The sequence below is a fragment of the Meriones unguiculatus genome, chromosome 15 (assembly GCF_030254825.1).
Source record: "Meriones unguiculatus strain TT.TT164.6M chromosome 15, Bangor_MerUng_6.1, whole genome shotgun sequence".
NCBI classification, from domain to species: Eukaryota; Metazoa; Chordata; class Mammalia; order Rodentia; family Muridae; genus Meriones; species Meriones unguiculatus.
This window is the reverse complement of record NC_083362.1, coordinates 2,192,362-2,219,976: the sequence shown is the minus strand read 5'-3', so window position 1 is coordinate 2,219,976 and position 27,615 is coordinate 2,192,362. Positions and strand designations below refer to the sequence as shown.

Below are 27,615 nucleotides of genomic sequence, written 5' to 3'. Positions count from 1 at the left end.
GAGTGATATTACCTAATAAAGTTTACATTTTACCTTCAAAAATACATACACAAATATACAAATACATAAATATATAAATAGTCCATTACCAGAATATCTACCCTCAGCTTGTTCATCAGAGGCAACCTGAAGATCAACTGTTGGGAGTTGTTCTGATGCTGGCCCTCAAAATCTGGTTACTCCCCAGATAAACCTATCCTTGTTGTATAAACCTGCCCAAGACATATCTGATTGGTTGATTAAATGGCCTACAACTGGGCAGGGCAGAATCCGGTAAGCATGGCTAAGGTTCCTGGGTTTTTGAGGACAGTGGAAGAGAGGAGGAAGGAAGACTCCATGATGGGTTATTGTAGAGAAGGAATCACCATGTGGGCTGGAGGAAGGACTCCAACAATGATGTGGAAAGACCCAGATGAAGAATACAAGCAAGGATTTATAAGATTATGGATGGAAGATAGACCAGATGCGGATGGTTAAGAAGGATGGCATTGGATGGGGACTGGGACATGGATGGTGAGGTTAGTGAGACAGCATAGGTGAAATATCTGCCCACCCCAAGGTAAGTAAGGCACTTATAAAATCTAGCAGGTATCTGTGTCTTATTATTTGTGATAGAAAATTAGATAATATTACTGTGATAATTATAGGGCTAATAATAAACATATAGCTCAACACTTTTATTTGTTACAACAATCCCCTAATAATACAGAATACTGCCATTGTTCTTGGTTAATAACCAGACATTATGTAAGAGTCCATTGTTGAAGACAGCAAACACATTGGTCGTAGGCCATTTCAACATCATACTGACCAAGAAACTTTTTCCTTGATGTCAATCTTTTGTAGTACTGGAAAGTACTTGGGAGAATTCTTTGGAGGGGGAGAGAGGAGAGACATCAACTGTACTTACTCAGTAGTGAAATCCATTAACTCCTATAATGACCAACATGGCAAGATATGACTTGTAAGTGTAATGATTGCAGGGATAGTATGGTAGTAGCCTACCACTTTCTGCTTGGTTTTGAGTCCATTCCGTGGAAGAAAACACATGCTTAGTACTGTATCTTTGACCAAGAACACATGGATGTGGAGCTCTCAGCCCCACGAGCAAACTTACTATTATTCTGAAGAGAATGGTCTTAATATCAAACTGTCTTCTAAGTTTATGTCTTTTATCAATAGATTAATTCAGCACTCATATCTAATGAAAGAAATTTTTAATGAAGTGGTAATGGGTTAACACAGAAATTCACAACGGGCCAAAGTGCAGAGAATAATTGTCAATAGAATGCTCATCCATAAATGAAAAAAATAAAGATTCTATAATAGAAACATCATTGACAATATTAATGAAGAAACTTTATCAGTATTGAAATGAAACATATTGTGCTATCTCTAGGAAATTGGGCAGCTTTTGATATGAGCGAACACATGCATTGTTGAACAATCATTTTCATTTCATACACAATAATAAAGACTAACACCACAATGAAAATAATTAAAGATTATGAATAATCAATTAATGAATCAATTAATGAAACATGGTTGATTAAAGTCATATTTATGCAGTCATATTTGTTCCAGAGTGAGTTAAAATCTCAGGTATTTAGGATGCACCCTTTGAAGAACATAACAGAACTTGAGATAAAATTAGCTTTCATTTATGGCCCCATCTCTTGGTAAAATCTTCAGGACAATAGGTTTCTTTGGAGAAACAAGTATGTTATTACTCAGTTTCAAGGGAACCTGAAAAGGTTGAATAAACACATTGGTAAGGAAAATGAATCGCCAAATTTTAGGGAAAGATGGTAGGATTAATATATGAAACATGATAATGACTTCTTTCTGTGTCATCTCATGGCTGTGATCCTAACATTCAAGATAAAAGGGAGAAGAACACAAGGTTAAGGCTTGCTGAGCTACCTCATGTTCATACTATCCTAAACAATGTGGACTGATTCCTGTAATTAAATAGCGCTATCGTTTTAAGTGAATGAATACAGCAATTCCAAACATCCGGAATTGCTTGTACAGAATAGGAAAACATGTTTTACTCTATTCATACTTCAACATATATATTAAGCAACTGTTCTGTAAAAGGCCTGAGACAAAATTGTGGTGGAAATCTCTCTTATTAATCTAAATTTTAAACGCAAAGTGTATGTTTGAGTTTTGTGAAGGACATTTGTAGACACAGAGGCCACACATTTTAAAACATGATATAAAGTTTACTTTCAAGTAGTAAAACTAGAAAGACAACCCTGAGTAGGGTTTGTACATGGAAAACACGGTGGTCATAGTCTGACTTCTAAACAATACATTTACCTTCCAATCTGACACATGTAAGTTCAGGATAGAGGGAAGACTTTGAGAACTATTAGGGTATTAGTCTCCTGTATCAAAAGTTGATCATTACACCTACTGGAGACAAAACATGTATACATACATAATTAACTTGAAACACAGTTTAAAATCCTGTTGCATGACCATAGGAGTCAGAGGATATCAGGAGAACATGACCCATATATTCAACTCAGAAGAGGTCATAGGAGCTCACAGAGAATCAAGGGGCAAACATGGAGCCTGCCTGGGTCTTTGTTGTTCTTGTGAGATTGGGTTTTTTGTAAAATTCCTAACAGTGGGAGAGGATGTGTCTCTGACTCTTGACTGCTTGTGGGTTTGTTTTTCTCCTCCTGGATCTCCTCACTGAGCCACGATAAGAGTGTCTGTACATAGTCTGATCGCACCCTCTGATGCCGTGCTTGGTTGATATCACTGGAAGATCTGCTCTTTTATGACGGAAAGTGAAGCAGCAGCAGATCATGGGCAGAGAGGAGCAGGGGTAGGAAGGAGAGGAGGGAGTGGAGGCAATGGTTGGAATGTATTTTATAAGAGAAGAACAAAGAAAAACCTGTACCATGCATGGTATACACAAGAAGGAAAATGTTATTTTAAAAAGTCTATTATGTTATAAAATAAATATATACTGGTAACAAGAAAAAAAAACATTTACAGTTAGTGATATTATACATAATCATATAAGGAATATCTTCCCTGACTCTAAGTGATCTTACCATTTACACTTAGACACAGATTGGCTGCTCTAGAACTGAAAGGCCCTAGACTCACCCATGGTTTTACATAGCTTTTTGACAGAGAAAACCTTAATTAATGGTAAATCAGTATATTTCATATACATATGGAACATGTATGTATATATCCCCACATATGTGAAAATACCTATGAATAACAATTTAAAACATGCCAAAAGTGAATATGTTTTGCCTCACCTCTGTTTCTTCACAAGTGTGTATGCAAAAGTTCTGCAGGATTTTGACAACAGCAAGCTTCATGTTTAGGAGAGCAAATCTCATGCCAATGCAGTTTCTAGGACCAATTCCAAAAGGCATGAATACATAAGGATTGATTCTATCTTTATTCTCCTTGCTGAACCTGGTGTCACAAGGAATCAAGAACATAAATAATGCAGCAAGGCGTGCCCAAGAGTGACATGTTTGTACTTTTCATTTACAGCCAGAATCCTACATAGTACTTCAGTCTTTTCACTATTGCAGTCCTGGTGGACATAATTTGTTATGAGATTTGGAAATTAAAATTGCTTTATAAAGCTTTACAGTAAAGGAAATCCCAGTGTTAATAAGATGCTGTGCAGTAAATGCTCATTGAAATCAAATGTGTCTATAAATTTTAAGATACTAAAGATTGTCTCTGTTTCTGTGTGTAAGCATCACAAAATCAGTGTAAAGAAGAAGGAATTGCCCTGACATTTGAGTTGGAGTTCACTCACTGGAGAAGGAGAAGATGCATGTTAAAAATGAAATGTTTCTATTCCATTCCTTTATCTCTTCACCTCCCTCTCTTCCCTTCCTTTTCTTCTTTTCTTCTATCCATCCTAATCTCTTTTTTCTCTCATTATTCCTTTGTTCGCCAGCCTCCTTTCCCCCAAATAAGTTCCTTTAACAAAACTTTTGGCTTTCTTTCCCTAGTTACCAGGTAAAGTAGTTTGTAAGGATACATGATGTTTCTCTGTTCTCTTATCGCTGACTTTTATTAAAAGTACAGTCTTGTGTCCAATTAAATTTTGATTTCTCATGTGATTGTATAAATAAAAATGCTGATGCTTAGAATGTTCTGGAAGACTAATAACCACCTGTTTTATGAGTGTTACTAACTCTCAGGGAAGATTCTGAACTAATTCTTAAGTGATATTTTTACAGAACAGCTTTGGAGTCAGGTGAGAGCTGTGTTGCTATGAGTGAAACTTGAACTTGGTGGAATCTTGTTGGGGAAGATTACATACAAACATGAGAACATTAAAACTTTTCTGTAGACTTCATATATATTGTGTTTGATTATAACCTTTTTATAAACTTTTACATTCCTAATCCCATGGACTAGTCACTGATGTTTACTGAGCCCATAATTAGATGTAAATGAATGCTGGAGCAATCACAGAAATGCATAATGAATAATGTCCAAGTTTGTGGTGACTAAGCTACAGGAGGTGGGAGCAGGGCTATAGAGAAAGGACATAGAGGTCATGTAGCCAGGAAACCTGAATTAGTCAGTTTTATTTGACTCCCTTAATAAGCACTACATGTATAGCATCTGCTAACACCAGAGATACATGGCTAAGAATACAAGACCTTGGGCATCAAGAATCCCTTTAAAGATGCTACTGAATGTCTAAATTCTTTACCCCTGATTCAATTGCAACTATCTTAAAAATCCCATTTACACATAAGTAGCATCACATAGACTGGACAGCTTATTTCTTAGAATTAATACATATATCCATATACCTATCTGCAAATAATAACAATTTGTGAATAAAGAAGCCACAAACATGAAAAAGCTTGGGAAGGGTTGTATAGGAGCATTTTGAGGGAGGAAAGGAAGAATATTTATACCTAAAAATTATATTCTCAAACTTAAAAAAATTAAGAAAAACAAAGTTCTCTATTGTCATCAGTAAGGTAAAAACTTTGAACCCTTTCTGTCCTGCATCCAGTGCGCACAGACTGCTCATTGTTTTGCAATCACAGAAGACCCTGCTGCAGAGTCAAGAAGGATGAACACACTGACTGTCTAGGGAATGGATGGCTTGGCTCTGGAAGGGTGACCCGCTAGGTGGGCGTGAGGAGCTGGCCTCAGGAAGCAGACAGAAGCAATACTGAGAGCACTTCTTTTCTCATTCATCCTCAGTGAGTTTGTATGAACCAACAAAAGTGAGGTTCTCCGCACCTTCTTTTATGAGCAGATGTTTAATCTAATGGATTCCTATATTTGAGAAATGATTCTTGTATTTGGGTATGTGTCTAGAGAGTTCTTATGACATTATGAACAACATCAAAGAAATATAAACCTAACGAAAAATAAGATATTATTCTCCTAAATATGGTTATTAGGCTTACTCTCTCTGACATACACACACACAGGCACATACATCACACAAACATGTTTCACAAAAGAGTACTTATAGGTTATAGAAAGTAATCAGAATTCATAAAAACTGGAGAAACTTAATATTTTTTTTCTAATTTTTAAGTACATACCTTCAAAGTATGTACTATGATATCACTATATTAAAGGAATTTGTGTTAAGGTTTTAAGACTCTAAAAAAATTACAAAAATATAGAAATATCATCTTTTTGTTCAGCTAAAAATCCTGCAGGTTTTTTTTAACAATAAGTATCTTTTTTTAATGAGAACATTCTAAAACATTCATACACTTACGGTAACATGTACATATAGCTATGTGATCACAGTAAAAGCCATGATGATGTGCCTAGTGAAACATGATTCTGAGTGTGTTCTTCAGGGCCCTCTACCTTTCAGGGAGGAAGTCCTCAGGATCTGTCCAGTGCTCTGGATCGCGGTGAAGAGCAAAGACAGGTACAGTTATACTGGTATTTTTGGGAATGAGCACACCATTGATTTGGGCATCTTTCTTGCTGAGTCTGGAAACTCTGAAAGTAACTGGATATAATCTCAGAGTTTCATTCACTACCATGTCCAGATACTCCATTCCTCTCAGGGCCCCATAAGTGGCGGGTTCCTAGAGAGAGAAAAACAGATTTTTGTTGATTTGAGATTTTATGTTACCTTTCACATCAATCTGTACAGCACTTTTTAGATGTCAGGAACTCCACTTTTAACCTAGATTAATGAGCAAATTTTCCACTGAGACATCATATTTGCCACAGTCACATGTGTTGATCAGCCTAGCAAAGGGCCATTGAAATGCATGGTAAAGTGAGTGCAGAGGGATATTCAGATAAACTTACGCTTAGCTCCCAAGTCTTCAGCCTCCCTTTGTACTGCTTTCCTTTTCAGTAATCATGAATGACATGTTATGTCAATATCCTTCATCCTAATAAGCTATCAAAGGCAGCATAACAACATAGAGAGTCCACAAATGCATACCAAAAAATATAAAGCGGGCAACGTCAAATTCCTTTTTAAAAATTACATATAAGGCCTTCCAAAGGACAACTCATAGTTTTTAAATTCTATAATTGAGTTTTTATGTTACCATAGATATTCCATTTGAAAATTAAGGTCATATTCAATAGGAATAACATGACAGCATAACGAAATAACTTCAGTATGATTTTTTTCTCTTTGAAAATCATCATAGTAATATAAAATACAAATGGACAATAACTGAGCAAGTTTCTATTCTACTGAAAGGTCCATTCAAGTCCATGCTTAGTTGTTGAAACAAGATTCTTCTTCTTTTTCTTCATGGAGTGTTGTAATAAGAAATCTTTAAGTTACGTCACCCCACAGCCGAGAGACGCCTACCAAGGATGTCTCACGTGAGAAATGAAGGATGACTAGGTTAGATTGTTCTGTGGATACGTGTGGGGTGGTGCTGTCCTGACTGATGCGGCGGGGTCCATACAACTGAAGGTAGCAACATTTCATGAGCAGATTATGCTGGGCAATATAAGAACAGCTACAGAAGGATCGATCGGTGAGTGGGCCAGCTAGCAACCAGCATACTCAATGGCCCATGCTGTGCCTATTTGGTTGCGAGTAAGTAGCTTGGTCAGGAGAAAAGCTATATGGAGTAGCAAGCAGTCCTGCCTGTGAGTTCTTGCCATGAGTCCCTGCTTTTACCCTCCTCAAAGATTAACTGTCTTCATAAAATGCAAGCTGGAAAGAATCCTTTCCTCCCATTGTTGCTTTTGGTCATGGTATTTGCCACAGGACAGAATGAAGCAAGATCAGAAGGTGAATATGAGACCTGAGGATGTCTTTCGTGCTTCTCACTGACAACCCAGTCACAGAGTTCAGGTGCATCAAACCTCATTGTATGCATTTGGGCCATATATGTGGAGACAGCTTATATAGTATGTGGCTGTCCCTTTACGGGACATCGAAGCTATATGTAGAGGTGAAAACTTTATGTTGGAAACTGCCATGCTTTGCCTTGTTCAAGTCTACTTCTATGATTGGAGAGAGGAGTAATGGGGAAAATATCTGAGTCAGTCCTCCCAGCTTAGACAAGATAAAGCTCCATTGACAACAGTCATGCCATGGCATTTCCAGTAATAATAATAAGACAGGTTTCAGGTCACTGGGTGAGTGTCTAGGGAGATGTGTCAGTGGTTAAGAGATGGTTTTCTCTTGCAAAGCACCCAGAGTTGGCTCCCAGTACCCAGATGGTGGATCACAATTGCTGGCCCTCTAGTGGCAGGAGTTCTGTTTTCCTGTTCTGGTCACCTCAGGCTCCAGGCATGCACATGATGATAGATACACATTCAGGCAAAACAGTTATACACGTTAAGTAAAATTTTAAAAGATGCTTGACTGAAGAATGCTTAACCTTTAAATCTAGAGATTTTATGCATGATTTTGGCCTATGTCATTGTGGGAGCAAAAAATAGTTGTTAGAGGATCATTAGTGAAGTACAAAGATTAATTCTCTCTATGAACACCATTGTTCCCCATGTCTCCTTTAATTCTGCACTAAGATTATCAGTGGCTATTTCTTCAAGGACCAAGTTTACTTAGTTTATTATCATCAATACAAGTGTGGAAGAAGTATTTATAGTTGAAATACTCACCTTATTGGGCAGAAATGTGTCAATTTCATGCTGGAGTTTCATCTGGGCATCAGGGTGAGTGGCCAGTGTATACATTATAGAGGAAAGAGCAGTGCTTGTAGTATCATAGCCAGCCAAAATAAATGAGATTGATTGGGCCACAATCTCCAGATCAGAAAGAGCTAAAATGAGATGAGACACGTCAGACACCAAGGATCAAAGGTACAAATGTGGCATCATTGAAACCACCTCTCTCTGCAATTTTGGAAAAAAATATCACTCAAAGAATAGAAAGCAGACAACAGGGGAAATGTAGAAATAGTCTACATTATATTTATTAGGTCAGCATGAACCATAACATAAAACACTAACCTTAGTGATAAGCGAGGTGCCAACGAACCACACACTGTAGAAGTGGAAAGAAAATCAAAGAAGAAAAAACTGGGACCTGAGCACAACCACGTGCTCTGCAAAAGTAAATATTGGATGTGATAAGTATGTGCATTGGGCACAGTAAAAAGAAATATGGCCCTGAATTCTCTAGTTGCTTTCTCATGCTTTGAAAGTAAATGGTCTTGGAAGAGATTCTCTGGTCCAGCTTGCCAGTGCTGGCTGATTTTAGTGGTAAATGAAAGAGAAATCAGTGATAGCTTCATCAGAAAGAAAAATCATCCTCAGGAAATGTCATTCAGAGAGAGTTGGTTTACTTGTACCACTATTGATTTTATTGTAAATGCTTTGTATGTTTTTTCCATTTAAGTTGAGTTTGGCTATAGCCTTGATTTTTTATTAAATTTTTATTTTTATATTAATTACAGTTTATTTACTTTGCATCCAAGCTCTAGCCTCCTCCCTCATTAGCCTCCTAATCCCCCCTCCCTCCCTCATCTCCTCTCTGCCCCTCTCTAAGTCCACTGATGGGGGCTGTCCTCCTCCCCTTCCATCTGATCCTAGCTCATCAGGTCTCATCAGGACTGGCTACAATATCCTCTTCTGTGGCCTAGCAAGGCTGTTCTGCCTTTGGGGAGGGTGGGACAAAGAACCAGCTACCAAGTTCATGTCAGAGACAGTCCATGTTCCCCTTACTAGGGAACCCACTTGGATACTGAGCCGCCATGGGCTATGTCTGAGAAGGGATTCTAGGTTATATCCATGCATAGTCCTTGGTTGGAGAATCAGTCTCAGAAAAGACCCCTGTGCTCAGATATATTTATTTGGCCTTTGCAAAGCTCCTGTCCTCTTCATGTCTTACTAACTCCCCCTTCTTTCATATGATTCCTTGCACTCTGACCAAGGTTTGGTTAGTAGCCTTGATTTATGTTGCTTTTATTATACGAAGACATGGCCTCCATAATCAGAGATTCTATGGACACATATCATAAGGAGATGTTGGATTTTTCAAAGGCTGTTTCTGCATCTAATGAAAAGTTTATGTGTTTTCTGTTCTTGAGCCCATCTATGCCATGTGTTTTATATATATTTGAATCATTGCTGAATTTTTGAGATAAAATATATTCAATCCTCGAAAATGATTTAGAATTGGTCTATTTTATGTATTCCTGCATTTGGTTTGCAAGCATTTTATGGGGAATTTTTACCTATTTTTACCAGGATGACTTGTGTATACATTTCTTGAATTTGGTTTGCAAATATTTTATCTAGAATTTTACACTTATATTCACCAGAAAGAGTCACCTATAGATATTTGTTTATGGGTTTTGTCTATATTTAGTACTAGTATAATACGTCATTTAACAAAAGATTTTAAGAAATTTTCTTTTTTTGTTTTACAGAATACATTGAGGAACATTGATGTTAATATCTGAAATTATGATAGATTCTAAACGGTGAATCAATCTGGCCATAAATCTTTTCCTGTTGTGGCATGTAGAAATTACTCCTTTTATATCTTTGTTTGTATGAGTTTGTTTAAATGATCTATCTTGACATAATATTGATAGGTGTTATACATCTAGAAATACATATACTTTATTTTAGATCTTCCAGTTTAATAGAATGTAAACTTTGAAATTATGTCCTCATGAGTCTATGAACTTCTTCAAGGACTGAAAGTCATAGCTATAACAATAAGACAAAAGAAAGATATAACACAACATATTAAGTGTGTGAAATGGACCACATATTAAAAGCAACCTATAGAATTTTGAACTTTTCTTCAAAATTCCAGTGCAGTTTTCCATGAAAAGAGGAAAAGCCATTTCAAATGATTATGGAAACACAAAAAATCCCAGAATATACAAAAAATCCTGTAATTTAAAAGATTACTTGTAGTATTATTTTCAAGTTGCAGTACAGAACTAGAGTGTTTAAAAGCACAGTAATGTCATATATAAACAGCACACCAATCAGTGCAATAGAACTGAGTATCACATATATGTCAAAATTCCATAGCCATCTGAATTTTTTACAAAGGGTCAAAATACACATTAGAGAAAATCCTGTATCTTCAACAAACGGTGCTGGTCACAGTAGATGTTGCATTTTGGAGAATGAAAATAGATTTTTATTTCCACCCTACACAAAACACAACCAAAGTATGTCAAGAATTTCAATGGGAGACCTGATACCTTAAATCTATTAAGAGAGATTATAGTGAATAAGCTTCAACTTACAGGCATAACAAATGGCCTTCTGACTGGAATGCCTGATTGTAGGAATTAAGTCATGAGTAGTGGGAATTCACAACTCTAAAATATTTCTGCACAGCAAAGGACACTGTTGGTATAATGTTCTTTTAAAATGTATATGCCTTACCCTTGTTAATTCAAATGCTGATTTCCCCACCCCCAACTCTCTGGTTTCAATCTGGATAGTGCATTGTGATACTCACTATAAGCATCCTGTCTCAACTCTTGTGTAAACAGGACACAAATAAAGCAACTAGATACAATGTTGTGCAATGGGAGGAGCCAGAGGACAGGAAAGAGGGGAGGAGCTAGAGAACAGGAAGGGGCGAGAAGGAGGAGGAGCTCGAGGAGAGGGGAGCACGAGGAGAGCAGAGCTGGAGGAGAGATCTTGGAGGACGTGGAGCATGAACCAGAACTAAGATTTCACAAAAAGCAAGTATAATGTGGGAAATCTAAATGTTAGGAAACTGAGGGCTTGGAGGTTTAGGAGGGAGTAAATATTGCCCAGCATTGTGTTCTAGGTTAACTAAAAACCCAGTCTCTGTGTGGTGATTTGGTTTTACAGCTGCTGAGGATTAACAGCAGCGTTACTAGAAGATAAACAATAGTAAATATCAATAACTTCCTACAACAGGACACTTTTATTTGAGAAAAGCTGTGGCCTATAGAATATGGAAAAATCCAAATGTATCCACTACACATCTGACAGAAACTTAGTGTGTAGAATATACAAAGAACTAAAAAAACTAAGTCCTGAAAAAAAAAAAAGCTCCTTAAACATTGGGACTAAACAGAAAGTTCTAGAAGAAAAACAATGAAGGTGGCTGAGAAATGTTTGTATATATTCAAACCCTTAGTCATCATCAAAATTCAAATGAACACTACTTTGAGATTTCATGTTACCCCAGTTAGAATATGAAAGATAAAAAATGACAGCAAAAACTGGAATGGATGTGGGTATGGTGGAACTGGTATTCACTGTTTTTGGGAGTGCAGACTGGTGCAGGCACTATGGAAGTCAGTATGGAACTTCCTCAAAAAGCCAGATAAAGATCTAAAAATATGTCTGAGCTAGACCACTCCTGAGCATATTCTCAGATTACTCTTAAATGACAACTAGACTTCCACTTGTGGATATTTATGCTTCTTGATGTTCTATTCAAAAAAGCATGAATATCCATCAACTGATAAGTTATAATGAAAATACAGTACTATACATAAGCAATATAATTCATGTCTTATGAAAACTGAGACAGTAAAATTCACAGAGCAATGGTAATAATCATTCTGCATGTGATGACACAGACCTACAAACACCAACTCCACATGAAGTTGCTTCTCACACATGGTGAGCATATTTTTGGGTATGTGTACCTAAATTAGAGTACCTCCAGAAGTTGGAAATCTCATAACTGGTCATTGAGCTGTTTACAGAGAAGAGGACAAATACGAACTGGGTAAAATGGAGGAAACGACAGTAATGGTACAGGAACGTCTAGGACCAGGTGGAGTGGGAATAATTAAGACCAAAGGTAATAGAAAACACCACATGGAAACTTGCTACTGTGACTGAGAGATACATTAAGGAAAAGAGTTTAAGTTAACTCATGCTTTACAGAAAGACAAAGTCTCTTCTGGACAATCATTCAAGAAAAACACTATGGCCAACAATAGGTTACCCTTCTTTTTAGTTGGTGCTTTGTGGGCTCAAAACATTATAGCCTATAACAAGTTTTCTTAGTCACATTCCAAAGTTGATAATAAGACTCTATTGCTGAAGACACTACTGCTTATGTTACAGGAAGAACTAAAACAAGCTTTTATGGTATCTGGAAGTTTTATCTCTACTAGCCAATTTTAGTAATGCATAATTCTATGTATGTTGCTAGGGAGGAGGTAGTAATCAGTGTGTTACCTAGATGTGAACCCTTTGAGGCACAATAAGAACTTGCCTTTGACCAAGCCCACAATGAATTCCCCATCCCTGGATGCCTGTGGTACCTGGCCAGGAACAGACATGTGAGACCTCTATGTACTGGTCCCCTGTACTCTTCATCTGCTGGACTACACCCCTTCAGGCATTCCCCAAGGATAGTTGACCCCAGGGACTACCAGGTGAGACCCCTCTGTTCACAACTCCCAGCCTGCACTGTCCTCCAAGCAAACCTAGTAGAAGAGAGCCCCACACCACCCACGGCCCCACTAAGTCCATCCTGGCCCAAACCCCAGCCCCCATCCTTGGATGCCTGCAGATACCCAGTCCAGGACAGATAGGTAAGACCTGTCTGCATCAGCACTCTGACTGCACAGGGTACTTGGGCAAATACAGCATGGTGAATTAAGCCCTGTCCCATGGAAGGTTCATCTACTTGACTAGATCCCTACATTCATTCCTAAAGGCTCCAGAGACCACCAGAGATAAATTGTACCTTCTCCCCAATGCTCCACTTTCTGGCCCTCAACTCTGACTGCATTACTGAAGGACTGTCTACACCAGAGAAAACCTGATGGCGACAGTCCAGTGTAAGAGCACAAATAACAAGAGCCAGGGCAATATGTTAACACAAGAACCCAACTCTCATATTATAGGAATTCCAGGATGTCTTAAAACAGTTGAAGCACAAGAAAATGACCTTAAACCCAATCTTATAAAGATGATAGAGTCTTTTAAAGAAAAAAATCAATAAATCCCACAAAGAAATACAGGAAAATAAAATAAAAAAAAAAAAGATAAAGGCCTTTAGACAGAAAATGAAAAATCCCTTAAAGAAATACAGAAAAACAAAATCAAACAGGTCAAGGAAATAAATAAAACTGCCTAACACATGAAAATGAAAGTAGAAGCAACAAAGAAAACAATCTGAGGAAATCCTGGACATGGAAAAAAAATGCAAAGAAAATAGGAACAACTGATGCAAACATCATCACCAACAGAATCCAAAATTTGGAAGAGAGATTCTCAGGAATAAAATATGCAACAGAATAAATTGATGCATCAGTCAAAGAAAATGTTAAATCTAAAATATTCGACACAAAATATCCAGAAATTCTTGGATACTATGAAAAGACCTAACCCAAGAATAATAGGAATAGAAGAAGGTGAAGAGTTACAGATCCAAGCATCAGAGAATATTTTCAACAAAACCAGAGAAGAAAATTTCCTCAACCTGAAGAAAGATGTCTCTAAACATACAAAAAAACATACAGAACACCAAATAGATTGGACTAGAAAAGAAAATCTTTCTGCCACATAATGATGTAAACACTAAATCTACAGAAGAAAGAAGGAACATTAAAAGTTTCAAGGAAAAAGACCAAGTAACATATAAAGGCAGACCTATCAGATTCATACCTGGCTTCTCATCAAAAACTCTAATGCCCAGAAGGGCCTGGGAAGATGTCTTGCAAACAACAACAAAACAAAACAAAACATAGATTTAGGCCCAGACTACAAAGCTTAGCAAATCTCTCAATCATCATAGATGGGGAAAACAAGATATTCCCAGAGAACACCAGCTTAGAACAATATTTATCTACAAATTCAGTGCTATAGAAAATACTAGGAGAAAAACTCCATCCCAAGGAAGGTAAATGTGTCTAAGAAACACAGGAAATAAATATCTTCACACCAGCAAAACCAAAAGAAACAGATATAAACCATACACACTAATACTATCATCAAAATACAGGAATTAACAATCTTTGGTCATTAATATCTCTCAATATCAATTGCATCAAGTCCCCAATAAAAAGACTCAGGCTAATAGAATGGTTGTAAAAAAAAGAGATCGATCATTCTGCTGCATACAAACGATCAAACAAATGAACAAAAAACACAGCTCAGCAACAAAGATAGACATTACCTGGAAGTAAAGGGCTGAAAAAAGATTTTCAATCAAAGGGACCCAAGCAACAAGCAGAAGCAGACATTCTAATATGTAGTAAAATAGATTTTTATCCAACATTAATCACAAGAGATGGAGAAAGTCATTTCATACTCATTAAGTGAAAAATCCACCAAGGTGATGTCTCAATTCTGAATGTATATGCCTAAATTGGAAGGGCACCCTCATTTGTAATAATAATAAATAAATAAACTTTAATATAGCCTAAATCACACATGGAACCCCTACATGATAATAGTAAGAGACTTCAACACCCAACTCTAACCAATGTACAGGTCATTGAGACAGAAGCTAAAGAGAGATATAATGAAAATAAGTGATATTTTGAATCAAATGTATTTTACAGATATCTCCAGAAAATTCCATCAAAACACAAAGCAAGACAGCTTCTTTTCAACATCTCACAGAACTTTCTCCAAGACTGACCACATACTCAACTCAGCTACAAAGCAAGCCTCAATAGACACAAGACAATTGAAATAATACCTTGTAGTTTATCAGACCACCATGGATTTAAGCTAGACTTCAACAACAATAGAAACAACATATGTAGAAAGCCTATGTATTCATGCAAACTGAACAACTCTCTACTCAATGACCACTGGGTCAGGGAGAAAATAAATAACACAATTAAAGACTTTCTATAACTCAATGAAAACGAAGGCCCAACATACCCATACTTATGGGACATAAAGAAAGCAGTGGAAAGTTCAGAATGCTAAGAAATAAGGAAATTGGAGACATCTCACACAAGCAATTGAAAAGCAAACCTGAAAGCTCTGAAACAAAAAGAAGCAAACACACCCAAGAGGAGAAGACAGCAGAAAAAAATCAAACTCTAGGCTGAAATCAATAAATAAGAAACAAAGAGTATATTACAAAAAAATCAACCAAAACAAGAGCTGGTTCTGTAATGCCAGGTCACAGGACCCTCAGAGACCACCAGGAGATGACTCAATGCATGAGCAAGAGAGAGGAGGAGAGCTTTATTTCGAGAGCAGTCGAACTCGGGATCCAAGTCTCACTGACACAGCAGTAGAGAAGTGGGACCCTGAGCCCTGAGTGAGCAGGGTTTTTAAAGGGAAAGACTGTAAGCAGGGGATTTCCATGACAGCAAGCAGGGGGGTTCATGTTTCCATGAGAGAAAGCAGGGTGGTTCATGCCTTGATTTTACAGAATTGGGTAATCACAATTACCAGGGTGGATTGTCTCTATTTTTTACTAAACATTTATTCTGTAATATTTCCTGGAGGCGGTTGCTTGTAGAGCTAACTTTGTTTTCTGCCAGGTGCACATTCTGTCATAGTTCCTGGTAACTGAGTTTAGCTCCCGGTCAAGATGGCTCCTTATTTCAAAATGGAGTCACCCAGACTAACTTAAACTCTTCATTTCTTTGGGAAAATCAACAAAATAGAAAAACCCTTGGCCAAACTAGTGAAAAGGCAGAGAAGATATCCAAATTTAAAAATCAGAAATGAAAAGGGGAAATAAACAACAGATACTGAGGAAATCCAGAAATAATAACCGTTAGGTCTTACTTCAAAACCCTGTATACCACAAAATTGAAAAATCTAAATAAAATGGATGACTTTCTTGATAGATTCCATGTGCCGATGTTAAATTGAGATCAGATAAACAATTTAAGTAGACCTACAGCACCTAAGGAAAAAGAAGCACTCATCAAAATCTCCCAACCAAACCAAAACAAAACAAAGCAAAAAACTCTAGGCTAGATGGTTTTGGTGCAGTATTCTACTGGACTTTCAAAGAAGAACTAACACAAATGCTCCTTAAACCATTCCACCAAATAGAAAAAGCAGCAACATTGCCAAACTCATTCTATGAGGCCACAGTCACCCTGATACTTAAACCACACAAAGATTCAACAAAGAAATAGAACTTCAAACCTATCTCCCTTATTAACACTGATACAAAAATACTTGTGACTCAAATCCACGAACACATCAAAAACATCATCCACCATGATTAAGCAGGGTTCATACCAAAGATGCAGGCATGGTTCAACATACAAAAATCCATAAACATAATCTATCATATAAACAAACTGAAAGAAAAAAAAAACATGATCATCTCATTAGATGCTGAAAACCTCTTCTTTTAGTCTTGTTTAAAGTCTTGGAGAGATCAGTGATACAAGGCACATACCTAAATACAATAAAGGCAATATACAACAAGCCAATAGCAAACATCAATGTAGAGAAATTTAAAGCAATTCCACTAAAATTTCTGCTAAAATCGAGAAAAAGACAAGGCTGCTCACTCTCTAAGTTTCTATTCAATATAGTTCTTGATGTTCTAGCTAAAGCAAGAAGACCACTAAAGGAGACAAAAATGTTGTGGATATAAACATGTTTTTGTTTTAATCACAGGTGTGAGCTGTGGGACTGATTCAGATAGTCCCCAGCAACTAAATATTTGCCTTATGTGGACTCTGAGAAGAACTCTTTGCCAGCTGCAGATAGTTTAAGTCTGAGGATGCTGGAGAGAGAATAAATGCCAGAACCCAGAGAGTGAGGAGGAGCTCCGAGAAAGAATAAGGCAGCTGTTTCTTCCCCATGCAGCTCCTAGTTGCTGTTGATGCAGTGAGACAAGAAGTTGGAGATCTCCTGAAATGAGGACTGGGCTGGTTCCAATGAACTCAATGACCCCAAACTGGCAGGAAGAAGGTAAGAGAACTGTGCCCTCTTTTTCTCCAACCCTTTTTCTCTTCTACCTGGTATTGGAGTGTTGAAAGGGATTGGGATGGAGTAGGAAGAAAGAGATATTTAAAAAAATGTAAATGAAAGTGTTTTTAAAAAGTACACCAACAGATCAAGGGGCTACAAATATGAAAGGAAGATGTCAAAATATTACTCTTTGCAATGAAATGATAGTATACATATTCCAAATTCTACCAGAGAACTCCTTCAGCTGATAAACATCTCCAGCAAAGTGTCTGGATACAAAGTTAATTCAAGAAAAAAAAAGCAGTATCCCTCCTTTAGACAAGTGATAAATAGGGCTGAAAAAGAAATGAGTAAAAAGTTTCTCTTCCCAATAGATAAAAATGATATAAAATATCTTGGTGTAACTCTGACAAAGCAAGAGAAAGACTTGTAGGACAAGAACTTCAAGTCTCTGAAGAAAGAAATTTCAGAAGATATCAGAAGATGGAAAGTTCATGGATAGGCAGGATTAACAGACTCAAAATGGTCATCTTACAAAAATCAATCTACAGATTCAATGCAGTCCCCGTTAAGATACCAACACAATTCTCTGCAAAGAGACCTGCAAAGAGCAACCATCAATTTTATTTGAAAAAAAAAAAAAAGACCCAGGATAGCTAAAACAATTCTGTACAATAAAAAGAATTCTGGAGATATAATCACTTCTCACTTGAACCTGTGCTACAGAGGAACAGTGATTAAAAAGTGCATGGTTGTTGTAGGTGGTGATTAATTTTTACTGTTGATATATCTTCTGGTAATCCTGCTGTTAGTCCTAAACAGCTGTATAACCAAATCACCACACAGAGACTGTGTTTATTTAGTTAACCTAGAATACAATGCTGGGCAATAGTTACTCCCTCTTAAAACTCCAAGCCTTCATAGTTTCTTAACATTTAGATTTCCCACATTATACTTGCTTTTAGTGATATATTAGGTCCAGTCCATCTCTCCAGGCAGTTCCAAGATCTCTCCTCCAGCTCTCTCTCCTAGCTCTCCTCTCACCCCTTCTTCTCCCACTCATTTCCTGCCCCCTGGCTCCTCCCCTCTTTCCTGTCCTCTATCTCCTTCCTTTGGAAAACATTGTGGCTAGTTGTTTTATTTTGGCCTGTTTACACACAGTTGAGACAGGATGCTTAGAATAAGTATCACAATGCAATATCCGGATTGAAACCAGAGAATGTATGGGAGGGGGGAATTAGCATTTGAACGAACAAGGGTAAGGTGTATACATATCAAAAGAACATTATCCCAACACATGGTATTGGCATTAAAACAGACATATTGATCAATGGAATAATATTAAGCGCCCAGAAATAAACCCTACAGACACCTGAGTTTTGATAAAGAAGCCCAAACCATGCAATGGAAAAAGGAAACATCTTCAACAAATGGTGCTGGTCTACCTTGATGTCTGTATGTAGAAAAATGAAAATCAACCCATATTTATCACCATACACAAAACTTAAGTCCAAGTGGATCAAAGACCTCAACATAAAACTGGAAACACTAAATCTATTACAAGAGAAAGTTGGGATGAGCCTTGAAGTTTTAGCATAGGAAACAACTTCCTGAGCAGAACACAAACAGCTCAGACACTTAGATCAGCAATTAATAAATGGACCTCAGGAAATTTAAAAGCTTCTATAAGGTAAAGGACACCGTCAAAAATTCAAAATGGCAGCCTACACAATTGGAAATGATCTTTACTCACCCTACACCCAACAGTGGGCTAATATCCAAAATATATAAAGAACTCAAGAAAGTAGACACCAAGAAAACAAATAACCCAATTAAAAATGGGGTACAGACTCTACCCAGTAGTAAGAGCCCTAAACTGGAAATAACCTAGATGTCAAAAGAATGGAGAGGAAAAATGCATTACATTTATACAATGGAATAGTACCCAGCTATTGAAAATGAAGACATCATGCAGTATGCAGACAAATGAAGAGAACTAAAAGAAAAGTTTATCCTGAGTGAGGTAACCCAGACCCAAACAAACAGGCATGTATGTACTCACTTATAAGTGAACATTAACCATAAAAAAAAATACAGGATAACTATGCTACAATCCACAAACCAAAAGAAACCAAGGAGGGCCCAAGGGAGGATGATTGGATCTCACTCAGAAGACAAAACAAAATGGACATCTGAAGTACATGGAGGGAGAGTGCTGTGTGTGAGAGTGTGAGGAGGGTAAGTGGGAAGGAAATTAGGTGTTGGGATAGTGCAGTAGTGGGGGAAGAAATAGGAGGACCTGCAGAGAGAATGAAAATCAGTAGGTGAGCATCTCCAGATAGGGGAGGCCCCTGGGATTCTATGGGATGACCCTGGTTGAGATTACCAGTGACAGAATATGGAGCCTGAAGTTGATACCCCTTGTAGTCAGGTGTGACTTACAGTGTAGGGAAGTGGATGTCAATCCACCCATAAACATTCAAACCTAAGTTTGTCCTGCCTACAGGAAAATTTGGGATAAAAATGGAGTGGAGATTGATGAAGTGGAAACCTAATGATTGGCCCAACTTGAGACCTACCCCTTGGAGCCAAGCCTACCCCTAACACTCTTAAAGATACTCTCCTAGGCTCACAGTCAGAATCCTAGTATAACTGTCTTCTGAGAGGCTTCATCCAGCAGCCGATGGACACAGATGCAGGGACACAGTGCCAAACAAGAGGCTGAGCTTTGGGGAGTTTTGTGGAAGAGTGGGAGGAAGGATTGAAATAACTGAATGGGTCAAGGACAGCACAAGAAGACCTACAGAGTAAACTAACCTGAACCCACGGGGCCTCCCAGAACTGAACCACCAACCAAACACCTTGCATTTGAACCTAGGCCCCCTGCATATAAGTAACAGATGTGCAGCATGGTCATCTTGTGGGTTCCCTAAGAACAGGAGTGGCGGCTGGCTCTGGCTCTTTTGCCTGCCTTTGGATCCCTTTCCCCTAGCTGGGCTGCCTTGTCTGGTTTCATTGAGAGAGGAAGCACTTAGACCTGCTGTGACTTGAGGGGCCAGTGTGAATTGGTACCCCTTAGCACCTCCTTTCTCTGAATAGAAGATAAGGAAGGAATGGGTACAGGAGGACATGAGGGCAGGATTGGGAGGAGGGGGGCTGGGTCAGTCTATAAAGTGATTAAATTAAAAAAGAGAGAACTTGCCTTTTCATGATATGACTATTAGTGCATAAGATAAGGAGAGAATCCAAGCCTGGTCTTTGCCATTGGGCCAAAGGTCTATGGCTAAATCTGTCATAGGCCCTTTGAGAGAACCCAACACTATTATGGACACAGTAATAGACTGTCCTCAGTATTCTTTTCTTTCACCTTTATGTTACTGATCTCTTAGCCCTCATCAGAGGAGCTTCTTTTTGCAATAGATGCCAATTAATACAGAGATCCTGAACTGGTGAACAGAAGGCCACAAAATGTTAATATCTAAATGGAACATTTATGTCACACCCTACAGCAATATACCAATGGCTCAGAGCTTAATCAAGAATAAAGAGAAAAATGTAAGAGTCAGAGGTGGCAAATGTCTGCAGCAGAAGACTTGCTAGAGATGACAGGGTCTTCCCAAACACAAACTAACAGGAGTTGGCCTGCAAGATCAAAAGACCCATACAAGATCAAGCCTGACAAATTTCCTGGATGGATGGGGGGGGGGGGTTGGCTCACAGTGTCCCGCATAAAACTGAGGACCTATTGTCAACTGATGGCTGCCAAGAAATAGTCAGCTTTCTTCAGGAATTAGACACAGAGATTTTACTCAGTACTGCATTTACATTGCTGCCAATGGTCCGACATTCATCTTGTACAAGTGGGGCTAAGCAGTCTTACTAGGGTTTGAAAGAAAAGAAGGGTATAAACTTGGAAGAAAAAGTTATGGGAGAATTCAGAAGAAAGAGGTGAGAAGGAAATTTGGGATGGATTTCATCTCAATACTTCATATGCTTGTATCAAATTTTCAAAGTTTTCCTAATTGTCTAAGAAAGCACCAGCTTGATTTCCAAAGTGGTTGTACAAGTTGACATTCTGACCAGCAATGGAGGAGGGTTCCCCTTTCTCCACATCCTTTCTAGCATGTGTTGTCACTTGAGTTTTTTATCTTAGCCATTCTGATGGGTGTAAGGTGAAATCTCATGGTCATTTTGATTTGCATTTACCTAATAGCTAAGGAAAGTTTTTAAAAGTACATGGATGCTGAAAAGGTACAGAAATTGCTGGATGATCTCATAATTGAATTGGATGTTCACATCATAAATTCGTTAGAATATAGAGTATTTTAAGACTATGACTTAAACTGTATGTAAACAACGGGGTTAGGTAATAATAACATGTTAATATCTACTCATCAGTTATAACGTATTGGGGGCTGGAGAGGTGGCTCAGAGGTTAAGAGCTGACTGGGAGATGGGAAGATGGCGGCGCCGGGCGAACACTGTGTCTGAGGAGCGGGACAGCAGTGTTGGCACAGTGACCAGGAGACTGAACCCAGGGACCTAAACACCAATGTTCAATGTTGCCAGGTGAGAGGAAAGCCTACGGTGTGGAAATTAATTGGGACTGACCTCAGGTCACCCAGTCAATACCTGGAAAAGGTCCTGCGGACAGACGGGCGGGCACACATGCCGCCCGAGATTGGCGCACACAGCCTCCTGCGGTGTCCCTAGCCACCATCCAAGACCGGGATACACAGCCTCTGGCTCAGAGTGAGGTGCCAAGCCTCCGACCCAGAGCAGAGCCCATAGTTGCCAGCTCAGAGAGGTGTACACAGCCTCTGGCCCAGAAGGGGACACACACTGCCAGCCCAGACCAGAGCTTAGAACCTCTGGGCCAAAGCGGCACCCGCAGCCGCCATTCCAGATAGGGACACACAGCTTCTGGCCCAGAGTGAGGCGCCCAGCCTCCAGACCAGAGTAGAGCCCTCAGTTGCCAGCCTAGAGAAAAGTGCACAGCTCCTGATCCAAAGCGGCCCCCCCAGCCAACATCCCAGACCTGGGTGCACAGCGTCCGGACCATTGCGGTGCCCACAGCTGCCATCCCAGACAGGGACACACAGCTTCCGGTCCAGAGTGAGGCGCCCAGCCCCCAGACCAGAGTGGAGCCCTCAGTTGCCAGCCTAGACAGGAGTGCACAGCCTCCAGACCAGAGTGGCGCCCCTAGGCGCCAACTCAACCTAGGTGCATATTCTCTAGGCCCAGAGTGGAGCACTCAGCCTCTGGGCTAGAGGCTTGCTGGGCGCTCCTCTCACTTTCCCGGACAGAACTTTGTGCCCCAGGATAACAGACTGAGTTTCCCTGTTGGGAGAAAACACAACAGCTAGGGAATCAGCAGGTTCTTCAAGAGGGCTGTACCTGGAAAACTGTAACAACAGCAGCAGCTCACTAAATTCAGAAACCCAACGAGAAACCCAGCAGCGGGGCAACTGTCTTGAGAACTTCTATGGGTAAGAGGAGAGCCCCCCCTGCCTAACAAAGACCACAGCTACTACTCAGGTCTATACACCTGAGGTGAGCAGTGGCAATTCCTGAGAAACACTGGCCATACAGTGACCATACCCAAAAAGCAGAGAAGGCCTCCTTCAGGAAAAATCATCTTCCAGCCAAGGGGATTCTCCCTACTTCAGGACTCCAGAAAGCACAGAAACTAACAGCCAACACCTAAAAGGTCACCTAGAGGTCAGCGTAAACACTCAACCAACGAAAGACAGAGCAATATGGCATCTCCAGAACCCAGCCATCCAGGGGCGAGCAGCCCTGGAGAACCCAGCATAATAGAAAAACAAGAAGATGACCTTACATTTATGCTGATGAAAAGGATAATAGAGGAAACAAATAAAATAGGTAAAGAATTAGAGGAAGACAAAACCAAACAGATCATGGCTATCCATAAAGAAATGGAGGAAGTTAAAGACAAGCAGACTATTGCCATCCGTGAAGAAATACGGGAAGATGCAGTCAAACAGTTTGCAGCCTTCGAAGAAGAAATAATTAAATCACTAAAAGAAATAAAAGAAACAGAATTGAAGGAACTAAAAGAAAAACAAGAAAATACAATCAGACAGGTGAAGGAAGTAAACAAAACAACTCAAGACCTGAAGATAGGACTAGAAAAATTAAAGAAAACACAAATGGAGGAAATAATGGAGAGGAAGAATTTAGGGAAGAAAACAGGAACTACAGAGGTAAGCATAACCAACAGACTATAAGAGATGGAAGAAAGAATCTCAGGTGTAGAAGATACAATGGAAGAAATCAATGTATCTGTCAAAGAAAATGTTAAATCCAAAAAATTCCTGACACAGACCTTCCAAGAAATCCAAGACACTATGAAAAGACAAAACCTAAGAATAATAGGAATAGAGGAAAAAGAAGATTCCCTGCACCAAGGCCCAGAAAATATTTTCAACAAAATCATTGAAGAAAATTTCCCCAAGTTAAAGGAGAGACCAATAAGAATACATGAGGGCTACAGAACAACCAACAAATTTGACCAGAAAAGAAAATCCTCCCACCACATAATAATTAAAACAGTAAGTATACAGAACAAACAAAAAAAAAAATACTAAAAGCTGCGAGGGAAAAAAGGCCAAGTAACATATAATGGCAAGCCCATTAGAATCACACCTGACTTTTCAAGACTATGAAAACCAGAAGGGGCTGGACGGATATCATGCAGACCCTAAGAGAACACAGATGTCAGTCCAGGCTACTATACCCCACAAAACTCTAAGTCCTCATAGACGGAGAAAACAAGATATTCAATGACAAAAACAAATTTCAACAATACCTATACACAAATCCAGCATTACAGAAAACACTGGAAGGGAAAATACAACCCAAGAAAATTAGCTACTTTCAAGAAAACACAGGAAATAATTAACCTTACTACAGTAAAACAAAAAGCAACCAAGCACACAACCTTATGACCACAGCCAACATCAAAATCAAAGGATCTTATAGCCACTGGTCATTAATCTCTCTCAACATCAATGGACTCAACTCTCCAATAAAAGTATACAGATTAACAGAATGGATACGTAAACAAAACCCAGCAATCTGTTGCATACAAGAAACACACCTAAGGCACAAAGATAGACATTACCTGAGGGTAAAGGGTTGAAAGACGACTTTCCAAACAAATGGGCCCAAGAAACAAGCAGGAGTAGCCATTCTAATATCTGATAAAATAGACTTACAATCAAAATTAATAAAAAGAGATGAGGAAGGACATTTCATACTCATCAAGGGAAAATTCCAACAGGAAGACATCACAATTCTGAACATCTATGCCCCAAATACAAGAGCACCCACATTTGTAAAAGAAACATTGATAAAACTTAAACTACATATAGATCCCCACATATTAATAGTGGGAGACTTCAACACCCCACTCTCAACAAAGGACAGGTCAACAAAACAGAAATTAAACAAAGAAACAATGTCTCTAACAGAGGTCATGAATCAAATGGACCTGACAGACATTTACAGAAGCTTACACCCAAACACAAAAGAATTTACCTTCTTCTCAGCACCTCATGGAACCTTCTCCAAAATAGACCGTATAGTTGGTCACAAAGCAAACCTCAACAGATACAAGAAGATTGAAATAATCTCCTGTATCTTATCTGATCACCATGGAATAAAGCTGGACCTCAACAACAACAGAAATATCAAAAAGCCTATACACACATGGAAACTGAACAACTTGTTACTAAATGACAGCTGGGTCAGGGAAGAAATAAAGAAAGAAATTAAAGTCTTCCTAGAGCTCAATGAAAATGAAGACACAACATACCAAACTTGTGGGACACAATGAAAGCAGTGCTAAGAGGAAAGTTCATAGCACTAAGTGCCTTCAAGAAGAAATTTAAGACAGCTCATTCAAGCAACTTAATGGCTCACTTAAAAACCCTAGAAAAAGAAGAAGCAGACACACCAAAAAGAAGTAGAAGGCTGGAAATAATTGAACTCAGGGCTGAAATCAATCAATTAGAAACAAATAAAACAATTCAAAGAATCAATGAAACCAAGAGCTGTTTCTTTGAGAAAATCAACAAGATCGACAAACCCTTAGCCAAGCTAACTAAAAGTCAGAGAGACATCACCCAAATCAACAAAATCAGAAATGAAAAGGGGGACATAACTACAGACACTGAGGAAATCCAAACAATCATTAGGACTTACTTCAAAAGTCTATATGCCACAAAATTTGAAAATCTAAATAAAATGGACAATTTTCTTGATTGATTTGACTTACCAAAGCTGAATCAGGACCAGGTAAAACAATTAAATAGTCCTATATCCCCCAAAGAAATAGAAGCGGTCATCAAAAGTCTCCCATCCAAAAAAAGCCCAGGACCAGATGGTTTCAGCGCAGAATTCTACCAGACCTTCAAAGAAGAGCTAACTCCAATTCTCTTCAAACAGAAGGAACATTACCAAACTCATTCTATGAAGCCACAGTCACTTTGGTACCTAAACCTCACAAAGACTCAACAAAGAAAGAGAATTTCAGGCCAATCTCCCTTATGAACATTGATGCAAAAATACTCAACAAAATACTTGCAAACCGAATACAAGAACACATCAAAGATATTATCCACTATGACCAAATAGGCTTCATCCCAGGTTGCAGGAGTGGTTCAATATACAGAAATCCATCAATGTGATCCACCATATTAACAAACTGAAAGAAAAAAAAAAAACACATGATAATCTCCCTAGATGCTGAAAAAGCATTTGACAAAATCCAACATCCATTCATGTTTAAAGTATTGGAGAGATCAGGGACACAAGGCACATATCTAAACATAGTAAAGGCGATATACAGCAAGTGTAAAGTGGAAGTGTAAAGTCACCATGAACAATACCATTTAATTATATCAGTTCCGCCATTCCTGGACTCTCTTACACTTCCATGTCATGTTCCCACCCACTCCCAAATTATGACCTCTATTCCTTACCCATCATTTTTATACAAACCTAAGTGAATAATCACATGGCCCACTGAATCTTCTCAGTGTCACCTGCATACATTTGTTTCTAGGGCTGATAACTTGGTACTGGATAGACTACCAAGGGGCTCATGCCTGGGGAAGACTTATCTATGTGGCTGGATATATAGGCATGGATCGTCATGAGATTTTCCACCTCTATTAGGTATGTCAACAATGTTTGGAATTATTCAGGTCTTGGTTAAGGAGCCATGTTGTTGAAGTTTCACGTGTGTAGCTTCTCTGTCATGGATAGAAGCACAATAATATTCAGAACCTGAACATTCTTGTATTTGTTCTTTAAAAATTTTTCTCAGGCTGCTGTCTATAACACCACTTGTCTGTGCCCTTCTGCAGGAAGCCGTATCTGCTTGAGTGACGCATTACATTTCAAGGACCATACCTTTCCTCTGTGTATACCTTTTAGATCCAAAAGTATACTTAGTTACCTTTATGGGACTCCACATATTTGGGATTTTGGGAGTTCAGCATCAGCTGAAGAAAATCCACTTGGTGCTGAAAGCAGACAGAAATATCAAAGGCAGAAGGTGCACTGGGAGCTTGAAAACAGAAGTCGAATGAAGAACTTACACTGTTTTTATGAGAATATGATTGATTTAAGGCTAGAATACAGCTGCTGTTGCCTGAATCACTAGGGACACAAAACACTCATCAGAAGATTTGGGAGAACAAAATGTCTATCTTGGTCTAGTATCATGATGTCATGTCCAACACCCATTTGATTATGACATTTTCTGGTTCTGATCATCTGTGGCTGCTGAGCACAGACCCCTGGCTGGGCTGGCATATTTTCTTCTCTTGATGTGGGCACTTGTTTGTAAAGAAATCTTGCACAACAATATGGCATTTCCTTGATATAATCTTAACCAACACTCTGCATTCTTTGACTGCTTTTCCTGGGACTCATTGCTGAATTTTATGTGATTACTTACAAATGTTCCAAACCCCAAAATACTGACAAATAAGCAGTGACATCTTGGGCAAAATAATGACTCTCTTATATCCTTCTACTGGAATTTTTTTCCTGACAAAATCGTTTGTCCAACTTATAGGCTGTATTGGGCAAAACCAGGTTATACAAGTTTCAGTCCCCATGGTCAAAGATATTACCCAAGTTCTATGCAAGCCACAACTCAAATCGAACAGACCAAATTCTCCAAATATCTCAATGGGCCTTCTGTGCAGAATGTATGACTTTTGACATCATTGCCTTTGAACTGAAGCAACTTTTGTTGTAATA

General features: G+C 38.7%; 1 protein-coding gene across 5 annotated transcripts in view; it reads right to left on the bottom strand.

Moving 5' to 3' along the window:
- Window positions 1-1,202: 1,202 nt before the first annotated feature.
- The window catches only part of LOC110566699 (cytochrome P450 3A6-like), a 61,385-nt gene continuing 34,972 nt past the window's right edge, over window positions 1,203-27,615 (bottom strand). For 3 of the 5 annotated variants that reach the window (XM_060367974.1, XM_060367972.1, XM_060367975.1), the window contains 5 exons: window positions 26,804-26,870; window positions 8,098-8,258; window positions 5,854-6,080; window positions 3,291-3,453; window positions 1,203-1,746 (listed from right to left, as the gene is read on the bottom strand). In XM_060367974.1, coding sequence (XP_060223957.1) covers window positions 1,651-1,746; window positions 3,291-3,453; window positions 5,854-6,080; window positions 8,098-8,258; window positions 26,804-26,870 — 714 coding nt within the window. In that variant the 3' untranslated portion in view covers window positions 1,203-1,650. The remainder of the gene's footprint in view (window positions 1,747-3,290; window positions 3,454-5,853; window positions 6,081-8,097; window positions 8,259-26,803; window positions 26,871-27,615) is intronic. The other 2 variants (XM_060367973.1, XM_060367976.1) reach the window with 2 other exon arrangements.